This window comes from Cryptotermes secundus, unplaced genomic scaffold (assembly GCF_002891405.2).
Source record: "Cryptotermes secundus unplaced genomic scaffold, Csec_1.0 scaffold666, whole genome shotgun sequence".
NCBI classification, from domain to species: domain Eukaryota; kingdom Metazoa; phylum Arthropoda; class Insecta; order Blattodea; family Kalotermitidae; genus Cryptotermes; species Cryptotermes secundus.
In genome coordinates, this window is record NW_019731229.1 from 84,602 (window position 1) to 99,559 (window position 14,958).

General features: G+C 40.2%; 1 protein-coding gene across 4 annotated transcripts in view; it reads right to left on the reverse strand.

Moving 5' to 3' along the window:
* The window catches only part of LOC111866589 (potential E3 ubiquitin-protein ligase ariadne-2), a 36,259-nt gene that overhangs the window by 9,336 nt on the left and 11,965 nt on the right, over positions 1-14,958 (reverse strand). For 3 of the 4 annotated variants that reach the window (XM_023855684.2, XM_033752337.1, XM_023855685.2), the window contains exons 4-8: positions 13,458-13,746; positions 11,721-11,952; positions 9,671-9,812; positions 7,820-8,044; positions 2,781-2,993 (exon numbers count right to left, since the gene is read on the reverse strand). In XM_023855684.2, coding sequence (XP_023711452.1) covers positions 2,781-2,993; positions 7,820-8,044; positions 9,671-9,812; positions 11,721-11,952; positions 13,458-13,746 — 1,101 coding nt within the window. The remainder of the gene's footprint in view (positions 1-2,780; positions 2,994-7,819; positions 8,045-9,670; positions 9,813-11,720; positions 11,953-13,457; positions 13,747-14,958) is intronic. The other variant, XM_023855686.2, reaches the window with a different exon arrangement.

Consider the following 14,958-nt stretch of genomic DNA (forward strand, 5'->3'; position numbering starts at 1 on the left):
CTATCTTCGGCTCCGCTTGTGACGTCACCGCGCATGGCTGCCAGGATGCGGGGTGATTACTCGCCTATTACGCGAGCGTTACGTTACCGCTGAGGGGTGGGAGGGGAGCGCTGACTCACCCGCCGCGTCACTGCTGGTGTGGGGGGGGCTCGGCTTTGCGCAGCATGTCACAATATATATACACACACACACGAGGCTCATCCAAAAAGTAAGTTTCCCTGGGGCCGTTTACAGAAACAAAATATAATTTCACAGAAATATTTATTTCAACAGATACAGCAAGTGTTCAGCTATTTTTCAACATAATTGCCACCAGAACTGAGACATGTGTCATACCATGGGACCAACTTTTGAATACCTGTGTCGTAGAAGTTTGCCGCCTGGGATTGGAACCACTGTGTGACAACCATCTCCGCCTCTCTGTCATTCTCAAAACGCTGACGCTCACCAGACAGGAATTTCTTCAGGTGTAGGAAAAGATGAAAATCACTGGGAGTGAGGTCTGGGCTGTAGGGTGGATGATTAAACACCTACCAGCTGAACTCCTGCAGGAGACTTGCTGTCCGTCGAGCTGTGTGTGGCCTAGCGTGTCGTGCAGGAAGACAATACCAGCACTAAGTATCCCGCACCGCCTGCTCTGAATGGCCTGTCACAATTTCTGCAGTGTTTCACAGTAACGCTCAGCATTCACCGTCTCATCTCTGGTCAGGAAGTCGAAGTGGAAGTCTGTCCCAGAATGCCATGCACATCACTTTCCGCGCTGAATTTCATCTTAGAGGGAGATCCACTGTGACGCCAATGCATTGACTGCTGCTTGGTTTCTGGGGTAATGTGTGCAATCCACGTTTCATCACCTGTGATGATCCGGCCTAGAAACTCGTCGCCATCATCATGGTACCGCTGCAGAAATGTCAATGCTGACTACATGAGCTTTGTTTTGTGTTCTGGTGTCAGTTGCTTCAGCACCCACCTGGCGCACAATTTCCTGAACAACAGTTGCTCCATGACAATTTCACGCAACAAGGAGCGGGAAATCTGGGGGACATGACTGCTGAGTTCCGTAATTGTGACGCGACGATTCTCCATAATGCACTTCTGCACAAACTCCACCAGGTTGTCTGTAATGATGGATGGCCGCCCACTGCACTTCTCATCATGCACACTTTGTCGTCCAGCTGAAAATTGTCTGCATCAGCGACGCACCATCTGCTTGCTCATGACGTTAGGCCCATAGACCTGGCACAGCTGATGATGAATTTCAATCGGCGCTATGCTCTGTGCATTCAAAAACTTTATCACTGACCACACTTCACAGTCGGCGGAAGCTGGAATAAGAGCCTCCATCTTCAACAGCTGCAACAATGCTACTGTGGGAACGTGGAAATTCTGTTAGTGCATGCACCATGCTACGTCATTGCTCTATCATGTACGCGCAGTCGCTTCGCGCAATATAAGATTTGCTAGCTATGGGACGAGTGGGAAACTAACTTTGTGGATGTGCTACGTATATATGGATGGTCACCCTAAAGGCATCCACAACATGAGCAAACAAATTTAGTTTTGAAGAATGCCATCTTCTGGGATGTGGCACCAAGCAGCTGTAGTGTAAACAGACGTTTAGCAGGAACATATCACCTCCATCTTAAGGGTACATTCCTCCGAAACGTCAGTTTATACAGAGTGGGGCGCAGAAACTTCCTTCTTTTTTGAATGTGAATAAAAGAAAAATTATTGCTGATAGAGAAAATTTATGTTTAGCAAATGAAAGAACAAACTTCAAAGTTTTAAATCATGTAGTTTTAAACAAAATATCTTGAAGGTGGTGGCCACCGTTCTCTACGCACTGATGCAACCGTTTTCTGAAGTTCCCCTCTGCACATTCCAACATGTGCACCGGAATTTGGGCTACTTCCTGCCGAATAACATTCTTCAGCTGAAGCAGGTTTGTGGGGCAATGTTTAAAAACCTCTGCCTTGAGGTAACCCCATAGGAAAAAATCACAGGGCGTTAGATCAGGTGAGTGTGCTGCCCACGGGATGTCACCTTGAAGCGAGATGAGCCGTCCGGGGAACTTTGTCCTCAAAACTGTCATCGAAGCTTGAGCTGTGTCGGCTGTGGCACCATCCTGTTGGAACCAGACATTTCCTAGATGCAATTCTTCAAGCGCTGGTTTGAAAAAGATCTCAAAATCGACAGTCAAACTGCCTCCATATTTTCTGGTGTCGTAACAGTCTGTTGTTGTCCTGTTGATTTTTGCACCACACTCCCGGTTGTCCTGAAGTTCTCTACCCACAAAACAATCGATTTCAGGTCGGGAACCGGACCGCTGGGCTTAATTCTTAAGTGAGTATGGAACGCATGCTGCACCGCCATGTAGGAATGGTTTGTTTGGAAAATAGGCTTTGACAGCAAACGCACGCTCCTCACTCGTCCACCTCATGTTTCCTACTGAGGGGTATTAGACAGAAACTTACACGACTGCTGTGTTCGCCGAGCCTATCCCAACTTTTCTGCAACCTCCCCTCCCTTCACAATGCATCTTCACAAAAAGGAAGTTTCTGCACCCCACCCTGCACTAGATCTACACAACACCACATCCAAGAAGACAGCATTCTTGACAGTTACCGCTGTGAAAACCTCAAATCTTATAAATTTAGTTTTTATGAAGAAATAAGAAGATACACAGACATCAAATCTCATTGCAGGAATAGAAATCAACCTCTATTCAGACACAACTATGAATATTTCCCTTTATAATGACATTGATAAAGGGTACTTACAAGCTCCTTTCTTGGACCGGGTTCCATGTAATAAGCGTATGGATAAGTGTACTGTAAAGTGTAGCGGCACTTTGCAAGCAAGGATGCGGCATCAAGTAGATACTGCCAATCTATCCAAGTTCCAGAAGCATTCATAACTTTCTTATTTATGCGAGTCTTGATCTTCTGCAAAGTCTGTTCCTCCAACTTCAAGCTCTTGGAATGATTTTCCCACTACAATAAACCACAACATTCAATAGCAGTCTGAGAAGGATGGCTGAAGTACGTTTGCATTTAGAAGGTACCTGTCTGAGTATCACTAAGATTGCTTGTGGTTTTCCTCAGCTCCTCCAGGCAAATTAACCCATGACTGCATACTCCCACATGTTTCCCAAGTCATCATTCAGTATCAGTTCCATCATTTGACCCTTGAGAGTCTAAGTGTCATTACCTTTAAGATACGGACTTTCAAATTGCCGGGAGCCCTAATTAATTAATATTGCAAACTTTCAGAAAAAATACATATTTTCCATTCTATGTGACATAGAAATAAAAACTAAACAAAAACCTGAAAGACAATACAATTTTCTACATATACACAGAAGAGCAATTTTTACAAACGAAAATTAACTGTGGTTATCTTGTCATGAAATGCAAAATATAATCTTTATTACATATGTTATGAGATTCTGAAGGACTTACCCGTTGCTTTTTCTTAAACCTTGAATCATGGTGATATTGTAAATATAACCACACTATACACAATAATATTTTGTTCAGACTGTATACAAGTTTGAACTGTGTCACCTCACAGTTTACGATACACTCTGACGCGTGTGGCACTTCTCGAAGCAGTCCACCTCACACCACACAGACCAACATCACCCTTTTTACAATAGAAGAGCGTGCTCCTGCTTTTCTTATTTAGCGAAACACACGTCTTTGTTTCCCTTTGGTTAGCCAGTGTTGTGATTGTTTCACCTCCAGTTGACTCAGCTGGGCCCCAGATAACCTTGGCCTCNTGCCACTGACCATGATATTCGCCTCGTGCTATTGAAGAATCATCTTGGGGGAAGGGGGTTTCTAGCAACATCGAATAAATTATGTTGATTGACAAAGCGACACTCTCACCTATTAGTAATACTCGCAAAATAATTATAATACTAGTCAAAAAGAGTGCCAGTCCAACACTGATACCAAAAGTTGCAGTGGCAAAGATGCCTTTTACTCACAAAGTAATACCGGCTCAGTGGGTTTATACCTCTTCCAAGTCACAAAATAAAAGTGATTTACAAAGAAATATATGACAGTGTGACACTGACTTCTTAACTGATAAAGAAATATTAGAAAATACAACACTGACTTCCTAACTGATAATGCATCACACTTCACTGAAGGCTCTGGAAGCACTCATATGTAAGCACTGATGAATATTTCCTCATCAGTTCTCGAAACAAAGTTGGGCTATATTGGCTGACCAGGTGATAAACAGTCATATCTGAATGTAAATAGTATCTAAACCAGTACCCTGAGACGCGATTTCATTGTTCAGAGCTAAGGAAAGAACCACTGACATGACCTCACATAGGTTTGCTTTGGTTTCAAACTGAAGGTCAAACTGTCAGCACTCCCAAAGAGAGCACGTGTCCTGCCACATAACATTCAGCCAACTGCTTGCTGCATATATATATATATATGTATATACACATATATATAAAACATTTGGCATTAACATGGGTCCATAACATGTCATCTAAAGTACATTAAATCTCTGTATCCTTGGTATTCCAAGAATTTAGTTAATTCTGAGTAGTGACATTTTCATATTTATTTGAATTCCTATGCCTACAGTAGGCTGATATTTATGTTGTGGTTTTCTGAGACCTGATGCCATGTAGTTTGGTAGATAGCCATCTCTCTCCCTCTCTCTCTCAAATAATGTTAGTAACTATGTTGCCAGTAACAGGAATATGTGTGGTTCAGTACCTTAATGTAAGCCTTATTTAGAAAGTTGATTATCCTGGAAGTATGAGAGCAATACTAAAAGTAATAAGGAGCATTAGTTTATGTATGTTTTTGGCTTGTTGAAACTATGAGTTATTATGGAAATAGTTTTCAGGGATGTAGAGGGGTGCATTCTGGTAGAATTCCTGCCCAGAAAGGAAACTGTCAATGTAGTTTGCTGTATGTAGACACCCCAGAAACCACGACATGCACTTTATGACAAGTGCTTAATGAAAAGACTCCATATTCTTCAGCATGATAATATGCGCATGCCCTCTGTATGTCTGACATTGGGAAAAATTGAAAAGTTTGGCTGGGAAGTGCTCCCTCATCCTTCCTGCAGCCCAGACTTGACCCCTTTGTATTACCACCTGTTTGTGCTCTTGAAAGACTAGGTGAGGAGTCAGCACAGTGAAAATGATGAAGCAGCTCAGCAAACCATGCACACATTGTTGAATAATATTGAAATGGAATTCAACCAAAACAGCATATTCAGGCTTGTGCAGAACTGGCAGAAATACTTCAGTTGTTCTGGAATAGTGATGCGAGATCCCCAGTAACCGACAACAGTGTCTGTTTTTGTTCATGAACGTTTCCTTTAATATAGAATGTATGTGCTTATGACTTTCAGTATGGCCCATGTAATTTCTTTTTCTGTTGTCTGGGCAAAAATATGTACAACACTGCTTCTTTATTCACTTGTAAAGGAAAAGTACTTACTATGAAGATTTGTTACCGCTAAGCACATAAATAAGTCAGAAGGAGACTAACGAGGAGGAGCGGAAACCTCAGTGGGGGACAGTAGTAAGATAACAGTTATATAGTAAAACAAAATACAGTATAAGAAGTGAAAGACAGGTAGAAATGTTTGCCAGAAATAAGACAAAGCAAGGGGATCTGTACAAGGAAAATGTTCCCAGGATCTACTAAACTATTTTTAGACCTTTTAGAACTACTTTTACTATGTATTGTAATTGGGTATCTTGTATGTTTATGTTGCTTAACATTTGTAGTTTTAGTAGAAGTTTCAAAGTTTTGGTGTGTCCGTCTGAATGTATAGCACCGATCACTGTCTGTCCATTTCAAGCATTGCATATATAAAGGAAATTGTTTCAAAATTTCCTGCAAATGTAAATGAATTCTTTGTTAACCAGTTTTTGTTTGAAGGCAGTAGCTTAAAAAGTGTATTTAATACAAATTCTGTTGTGACACACTGCAGATTTGAGCATTTAAATTTAAAACTCCAACCATGATTAAGCACACATTAATTTAAGTGCCATGTGGTAAAGGTTAAGGCAATTGTCCTCCAGCTGGCAGTTCCTCTTTTCTCTCAGTAAGTAGAAAAAGCTTAGCTTTGAAGATGTGAATGCATTGTACTAGAAATATCAAGGAGCATAGAATATAAACATTCTAAGAGAAATGTTTTTAGACTGATTTACACTGCTTGATTTCATAATTTCCTTACAGATTGAACAGACTTGTTGGTTGTTTTATTGTTTATTTAACCTTTAACCGTTCAGCGTGGTTTGACGTGTATGTTTTGTCAAGGTATTTAAATCGTCTGCGGGGCTTCGACGTCAATGTTTCGTCCAGCTGCACACCTATGTTATAACGCCCATAATAATTGATGGTTTTGCTGTAGATTGTTAGATTTTTCGCTGGCCTGTTGTCAGTAGATCAGAGTATAATAAGCCACGAGTTTAGCTGCGCTAAGTCATCGTTACATATGCCTGTCTTGCAGCAAATTTCCTGTTGCTCTTGCGAGCGGTTTCTTCGTTCTACTGTTATGAATGGCGTGTTTTCTTTCCTATGAAGTTATAAACAGCAGAGACATGATATGTGCTGTGTTTATAATATCATATTGCCCTGAGCTGGCCACACTAACACACTCAATTGGAATTCTTAGAAGAGGGATGTCCAAATTTTATTCTTGCAAGATCGATTGATTTCGCACAGTACATGGCAGCCAGTTCTTAGAAAAACGCCACAAATTAAGGCAGAACACTGTGGTCACCCCCTGTGACGATACGGGTGTGTGTGGGGGAGGGAAAAGAACTCATTCCTTCATGTATTATCGCTCCAGTTGACTCCATTTTATCGTACTGACCTTGGTGGTCGTTTCGAGGGATGACCATAAATATTTTTTTGAGCCAGCTAAGCTCTGCTTTCATTCACTACATACCAGCCAGTTCTTAGAATAACTTCATGAATTCTGTGGTCACCCCTACGACGTCTTATGCCGCCAAAATGGATGGAAAATGAAACGCAGAAGCACCAACACTTGTTATGATAACATAAAGGTTGAATTTACTGCAGCTAATCTGCCTAGCGATACGACTCACGGAGAGACATTTCTTCTTATATTTCCCCCACGGGGAAGTAGGCAAGGCCGCACAGAAGATGTTTTGTTTACGGAAAAAAGAGCCAAATGAGAGATACGCAGTACTGGTATGGTGATGTGAGTCAGCGCTGTGTATAGTAGAATGCTTCAATGCGTGCAACACTCCGCTCAAATTCTGAACCACTACCGAGATACCGGGCGCTCATATTATAAGGCAAAGTTATAAAACAATCTTTTAAGATCATTTTAGTGAAAGTTTCATGCTTCAAGGCGTACGATACACTGCTCAAATTCTAAACGAACTGCTTCCATTGCCGAGATACCGGGCGCGCATATTATAAAGCAAGGTTATAAAACCACCTTTTAAGATCATTTTAGTGAAAGTTTCATGTTCCTATCTCATAGAATTTAAGAACAATGATGAATAAATCATTTTCGAGCAAAATTTAAATGGCCGGCTGAATATATTACCGCCGGAGACGCGGCCGCGGAATTTAAATGACTGCGCCAAAGGGTTAATTAGGTTTATTAAAATTTACAACAAAGCAATACAGTCAGTCCATAAAACAGCAAGAAATCTTACTACTCAAAGACAGAATGGTTTCTAAACAAGCATCACATAGTCAATACTATCACATTTTAAAAGCTTGGCATCAATGGAAGTTATTTTATCATTTAACAATTGCTGTAACATTATAAAACAAAACCAACATACTCGTTCATAATAGTGGAGGTACTTCTTGAGAGCTTCACGTGCCTGAGCATGGACAGACTCATGAGCAATGCTCGGATTCTCTTTGTATCGGGAACACTCGTAGTACTCTGAACCATGGGATTTCCAGTCTCCCAGACACATCCAGCAGAAATCATGTTTGCAGTTGTAACACTGCATATGATTGCATCCTCCATTTTTCTCAATACAGATGTGACAACGTGGACACTGAAATCCAAAGTTCAGATTAATACACCACAATCATGTAACCTCTGCTAAAATAACATTTAATGTATTCTCAACTTTGGTAATAGCAGGAAGTGGGTGGTTAACTTCATGTTACAGCCACCTTTACCCTAGATGTTACAACACAAAGAAAAATCCCATGCATGGAAACTGACCCCAGTGGTCTATTTTATGCCCATTTCTTCACTGAGCGAGCTATAAAACAATCCCCCCTGAAGTCACTGATGGTTAACAAACAGCCCTTCATAACCAACTATTCAAATGCTTCAACCATATTTTGGTCTGGTGACCAAGGAGGTTGGAGAAAATTACATAATGAGGAGCATCATAATTTGTACACTTCTCCAAGTATAATTAGATAAGTCAAGGAGGATGAGATGGGCAGGGCATATAGCATGAATGCAGAAGAAGAGGAATGTATATACGATATTGTTGGGAAAGCCAGAAGGAATGAGACCACTGGGAACACCAAGAGGTAGGTGGGTGAACTATATCGGATCTTACAAAGATAGGATGGGATGGCAAGGATTGGACTGATCTGGCTCGGGATAGGAACCAGTGGAGTGCTATTGTGAACACAGTAATAAACTTTCAGGTTCCATAAAATGCTGGGAAGTTCTTGAGTAGCTGCGCAACTGGCAGCTTCTCGAGAAGGGCTCAGCTCCACGTGTGTGTGTGTGTGTGTGACCAATTTAAGATCTGCTAAAGGTTTACAGAATTAGCACAATCTCCTTGTAGTTTATAATTCAAAAGGTGGACTAAGATGAACCATCTTGCAAATTTATGAGAAACCTGAAGGAAATTCGTTCTCTTTGGACATTTTTATCAAACTGATAAAAAAAGTGTATTGCTATTCACAAAACATAAACATAAAATCATTCCGAAAGTACTGGAAGTAGTGCCATGCTGCAAGGTATCTGTGGTACCTCAAAAATGGCATCACATCCGAAAACAAGTACAGCACATTATAATGAATGAAATGGCAGCATGGAATGTGTGAAACAAAGCTTAATCACTCTCCCATCCTTGAAGATCGGAGCTGAAAAACCTAATAAGTTACTGATTTGGCCATACTGGTGCACAGTGTCACAAGTGAGCATGATGTCAATGCATAGAGATACTCCACTGCATCCAGCAGCCAGTCAAACAGTTCATGTTTGCAGTGGGCAAGGCACAAGCAACAGATTTAATTCAACAGAAGGTTTGAACCACAGTTTAGTTTCAGAATCAAACTTGCATATTAAGTTACTGAATCACTAGGCAACATAGAAAGTTATTACTCAAAAATGGAGATTTAATTTAAAGAAGTTTCTTACATCATTAAGCACAATGATCCATAATTATTTTGTTTACCAATTGATCAATGAGAAAGAATGATCTTTGTTCATATTCTATTCTATGGTGGGATGTTTGATAATAAACCTATCAGCAAAAAATTTCTGTAAAGGTTCTACAATGTTACCAGGCAAGACACTTGAACATCACTCCATGGAGATTTCCAGAGACCTAACAGTCACTAGCAGCACTGTACATTCTACTTACAGTACTGAATTGTTATTACAAGAATGAACAAAGATTTTATGTGCACAAAGAACAAAGAGTACTTACATCATTAACATCACTAAGACTTACATCTTTGGTATGAGCGCTGATGTAATTTGCTGTTTCACTGTCATCAGCACATTTTGTGAGCCACTTTTTGATAGTTGCACAATCTGTTGGAGCATGATAATCTGTCCCACACCGAAAACTGAAAATATAAAATCACCATGGTAAACAACACTACCAACCAATGAAGGAAAATGAGATGAGCTTCTCAAGGAATCGAATCTTAAGATTACACTCATCTTGGTTGTGACATGATGTAGTCTGGTAGATGTACCAATTTTTTAATTAACCTGCTACCTCCCTTAAGATTGAGACAACAGGTTCATTCAAATGACTGGTACATCTGCCAGACTATATCATGTCGCACCCAACAAAACTGTACTCAGAATGAAAGAGACTAATTTCATATTACTGTATTCTTTTGTTCATATTACCAGTACACAGTGTTCACCATTCATGCATTAGTGATAATGTTAACAGCCTGGTTAGCACAAGTCACCAGGGATTCTTAACCGGCTACCACCAATAGCAGTGGTTGCCACTCAAGCAAATATGGTATCCATGAACCAAAGACAGCTCACAGTGTCTAAGCAAACAGTAGGAATACCTTGCTTCCCTCCAACACATGACACCTAATTAATTTGAGGAATCAAACTATTGAATATATAGATTTTCAACATACACTTCACAGAAATATTTAATTTTCAAACGCATGACTTAAGTCTGTTAGATATGATCACTTTGTTACTTTACTGTCTAATGTTAAAATATAATGCTAGAGTTGGCAATGTCGTAGTAAAACCGATTTTATTAATTCACTTGGATTGTGCTAAGAATAATGTTTCCAAATGATGTTCTCAATAATAATAATTTTTATACTGATTAATGAATAAGTATTTTTTAAACTCCCAAAATTGTCTAAGGGTAAATGTTATGTTGGCAACTCTCTAATGTTAAAATATAATGCTATAGGTGGCAATGTTGTAGTAAACAATTTTCAATAATAGACTGCGCTACATGCGCTGTTCCTAATTTCTCTACTGTTATGTGTTACTATGGTTATGTGTGTAAAAACAGAATCTCTCTATTGTTATGTGTTACCATGGTTGTGTGTGTGAATATATATAAAAATATATATAGAACGTTTTTGTGTGTCAAATGTTAGTCTTAATAAAGCAGGGTTAGACTGAACACCGATTCTTACTTATCATTCGATCCACGTAGAAGTAACAAAAATAACACACTTGGCCCACAGATTCAATATTTCTGCTCTGATTAACAGTGAGAGTGAAAAACACACATTTACTGTATTGTCTTTGTTAGTTCAAATTATCTGTCATATGTCACCAGTGGAAGATGTGTGTAAATTAAAATGGACACTGCATATAAATGAAACAAAATATTTTTACTACATGAAATTCCACATGGAAAGGATTTAATTCTTATTTAAACCTCCAGCAATGAATGGAATAACAAAGCAATCCTCTACTGGAGCATAGAAGCACAGTTTTATAAATGAGATAAAACCTTCAGTGTATCATGCTATATACTAGTTAACTGGTTCTAGTTGATCTGGTGGCATGGTCCAGGCACTGGCAAAGGTGTCTTTCTGCTAACCAATGCTAGCACTAGTTTCCTTTGCCATTGTTCAATGTTGTTACGTCACTGTACCAGGTTTGACAGTTTTTTATTCTGGTTACAGCAACTACTTATCACTTTAATCTAGAATAGGAAGAACACATTCTTTTCATATTGATGAAGTCTAGTTGTGTATGCATCATGTGTCATGCAAGCATGGTACTCACCAAGAATGCAAGAGGGTATTTTAAAAGCATGCATGGAAATTTTGATAAAGACTATCCCCTGAAGAGCAAACTTATGTCTTATATACTGATGATGCTATCTTTTATTACTGTTACTTACTATCATTCTTTTGCAAATGGACAAAAGTTCATCTAAAATATGGTGACCACTCATAAATGCACTAAGCAAGAATCACTGTTATACCCAATTTTATGAACAACGGCTGGCAGGATTTAGGTGTACTTACCAGAATGCTGTTCTACACAAATTGCAGATGGCTCGTTTCGCCCATGGTTCCTTAGCTCTTATAACGACTTGGCAGTTGGGTCCGGGACAGAATCGTAATTGTGGGTGTGACTTAACATAATCCCGAAATGCAAACTGCTGATACTTGTCGCGAGTACTTGGCCGACTTAACAAAGTCAACACAAAATCTTCTGGGGCCAGAACTTCACATTCTTGAGCCATACATCCAATGCCTAGTCAAATAAAATCCAAAACGTATGTAAATAAAAACTTCCACAGTCAGACCCTTCAAACTGTAATACGTGTGTGGGATTGTCGATATTCTAAAAGACAACCACGTAAAACTGTAACAACAGTATATATTAAATTGTATAAATTGAACGTACAGAATAGCTGTGAAGCTATGTGGAATGTTGATGTTCAAAAGTTGGCTGGCCCTGAAAAGGGCAGTTTGTTCCACCGTGAGTGCACTGGCAGAATTTGCTCCTTTGTAGTAGACCAAGTCTTTACGGCCGTTCAGCTGGTTTGTTCGGCCTGTGATGTGGTGCTGCGTGCGCCAGTAGGAACAGCTGTCTACGGTGCAGGCTGGAGAGTTGCGGCAGCTACGTTAGCCGTCTGGTAGCAGAGTGTGGTTGCAGGAGAGCTGCGGCAACTATGTTAGCTGCCTTTGGTGCAGTGAACAGCTGATGACTCTGATGACTGATCGTTCTGAACTGAATGTGATCACTGATGATTGCAAGCTTTGGGCTCCATCCTTTACACCATGCTTGCCAGGTGGAGCTTAAACTTGCAGTTGTGATTGTGAGTGCTGATTGGCTAGCACGTGCTATGATGTGAAGGTGGGCTTGACAGCGAGTGCTGTATAAATATGAGCGTTGGTAGCAATCTGATATTGACTGAGTTGAGTGCTGTCTGTTAGACCAGTGAAACCGCGTGTTAGTATGTGGGATGTTCCCACATGTGTAAAGTGCAAAATAACAATTCAACACACCTTTGCTTGAGAAAGTTAGAAAACTAGTCCTGCTCGGTTTGAGAGACAGAAGCAAGCAAAAATACTTCCCTACTGTGGCATAAATAAATGAAAAATAAATAATACTGTGACATGTTGACCCCTACCTCCCCAGCAGCACGTAGCGGTAACATAGCGCACGCGTAATAGGCGAGTAATCCCCCCGCAACTCTCCCCGCGGTGACGTCACGAGCGGAGCCGACGTTAGCCGAGTCCCCGCAACCTTGAAGCTACGCAAAGCGGGTCAACAGCGGTGACGTCACCGAGGGATATCGCGGTTGCTAGGCAGCAGTCAACAACTCCGGACAGTGTGGCTAGCAACACGGCACCAGACGACAATTGTCCGATCGAGGCTACATGAGGAGCAGCGAAGGCTATTCACAGTTAGTCCTGGAGCTACCTCCGAGTTAGTTGCGAGTTAGCCAGCAACTAGTCAGTTGTATTGTGGCATTTGGAGTGTACTAATTGTGATACTGCAGATAGCAGTAATCGTAAATCTGTAATTTGGGTGATTGTAAGTGCGAACGTGAAATAAAATTCGCTACATCAAATACATCGTGAAGTTATTTGTCGCGATATACGCCCAATACGTTACAATACCAATGACAGACTTTACAGAAGTTGCCAACTGCAAGGTATGAAAACTCTCATATCACTGTTAGTGAGTTATAGGACTCTTGAGACACTTCAGTACAGTAGTAAGAGTGAAGCATTATGAGTGATACTCACCTGTAGAGATTCCCTGAGTTATCTGAACCTCAAAATGCATAGTCCAGCAATCTTTACAGAAAAGGTGACCACAAGCAAGACTGCTGAACATGTCACTACTCTGTGATGCCACACACACAGGGCACACCTGATGCCGCAAATGCCTTGAGGCAACTGATTCTGGAGGATGTGGTGGTTTTATTTTTGACATCACCAAAAGTTTGCATGAATCTCCACGGTATTTAACAATAATATCTTGTATTGCCCATTCATGAGCATGCAGAAGGACTTTTGCCAATGATGGTGTTATCTGCAAGCAAGAAAATCAGCAAATGATGATTTTGATATATCCTGATATCTTCCTGAAGAGATCAGTGAAAATTCCCCATAAGATCTGTCAGAATACGCATCCAAATTCCAGAATCAGTGTTTATCTCTAAAATACAATCTAGCTACATTCAGTATATGAACCTACTACCTCCGAGTAAAGTAATGAGTATATACAGTATATGGAAATATACACAGTAAACTATTTTGTTGTTCACTGAGACACCAGTATACCCAGGATATAAAGGTAAGTCTAGAGAGTAAGGCCTGAAAGTTCAACATGTAGTGGCTCTTGAAATTATGGTGTTTCCATCATAAGAAGTTCCCAGCTTTCCCCTTTAAGAAGTTTGATTTCTAAAGAACATCAATATGGCTGAAACATATTATGTTACAATTTCCCACACTAGTAAACGCCTGATTATCCAGTATCCAAGCACCTGGAATTCTTGTACTAGCAAAAAATTCTGAAGAAAATTTATAACTTTCATGAAGCAGTTCAAAAACAAAGATGTGATGCAATAATATTAACCTGCCTTGTAGTAGTTTTTCCAGCCACCACTAGCAGCACTTCCAGTAATCCTCAATCACACAGGTACCATTAGAGTAGAGGTTAGATGAATCTGTGTTAACATTAAGGTACTTCCAAAATCTTTTACCCATCGATCTGCTACGTCATTTGGGAAGTCTCTCATAAAAATTAAAGTGAAGCTATATTATTCTGCATTCTTTAACCTCACACTACTCTCATGCTACTTCCTGAATGATTTTGGAGTCTTATGCTCTCCAGAAGTTTCCACCAACATTTTTCTACACCATCAATACTGACAGAATAATTTTCTTTTTAAAAAAAGACTGTAGACACAATATTCACATATATGAGTTATGGCTGCAGTATCACCTATTGGTGTATGTTTATAGAGCCTTCTCAACACCTTCTTATACATACTGTGTATATAGTCTTTTTGTTTCTTACTGTGGATCTAACAGACAACTGATGTATTTTCTTGGTCTGTGATACTACAGTAACTGAAGACACCTGTCTTCGACTACCTCCATTTAGAGAAGTTCACTGCCAACACAGATGTCAGCAACACTGGAATTGGAAAGGTGCTATCACAAATCCAGGATGTCCAAAAGCAGGTAATGGCAGACTACAGCCAGATACTGAACATGGCTGAGAGAAACTACTGTGTCG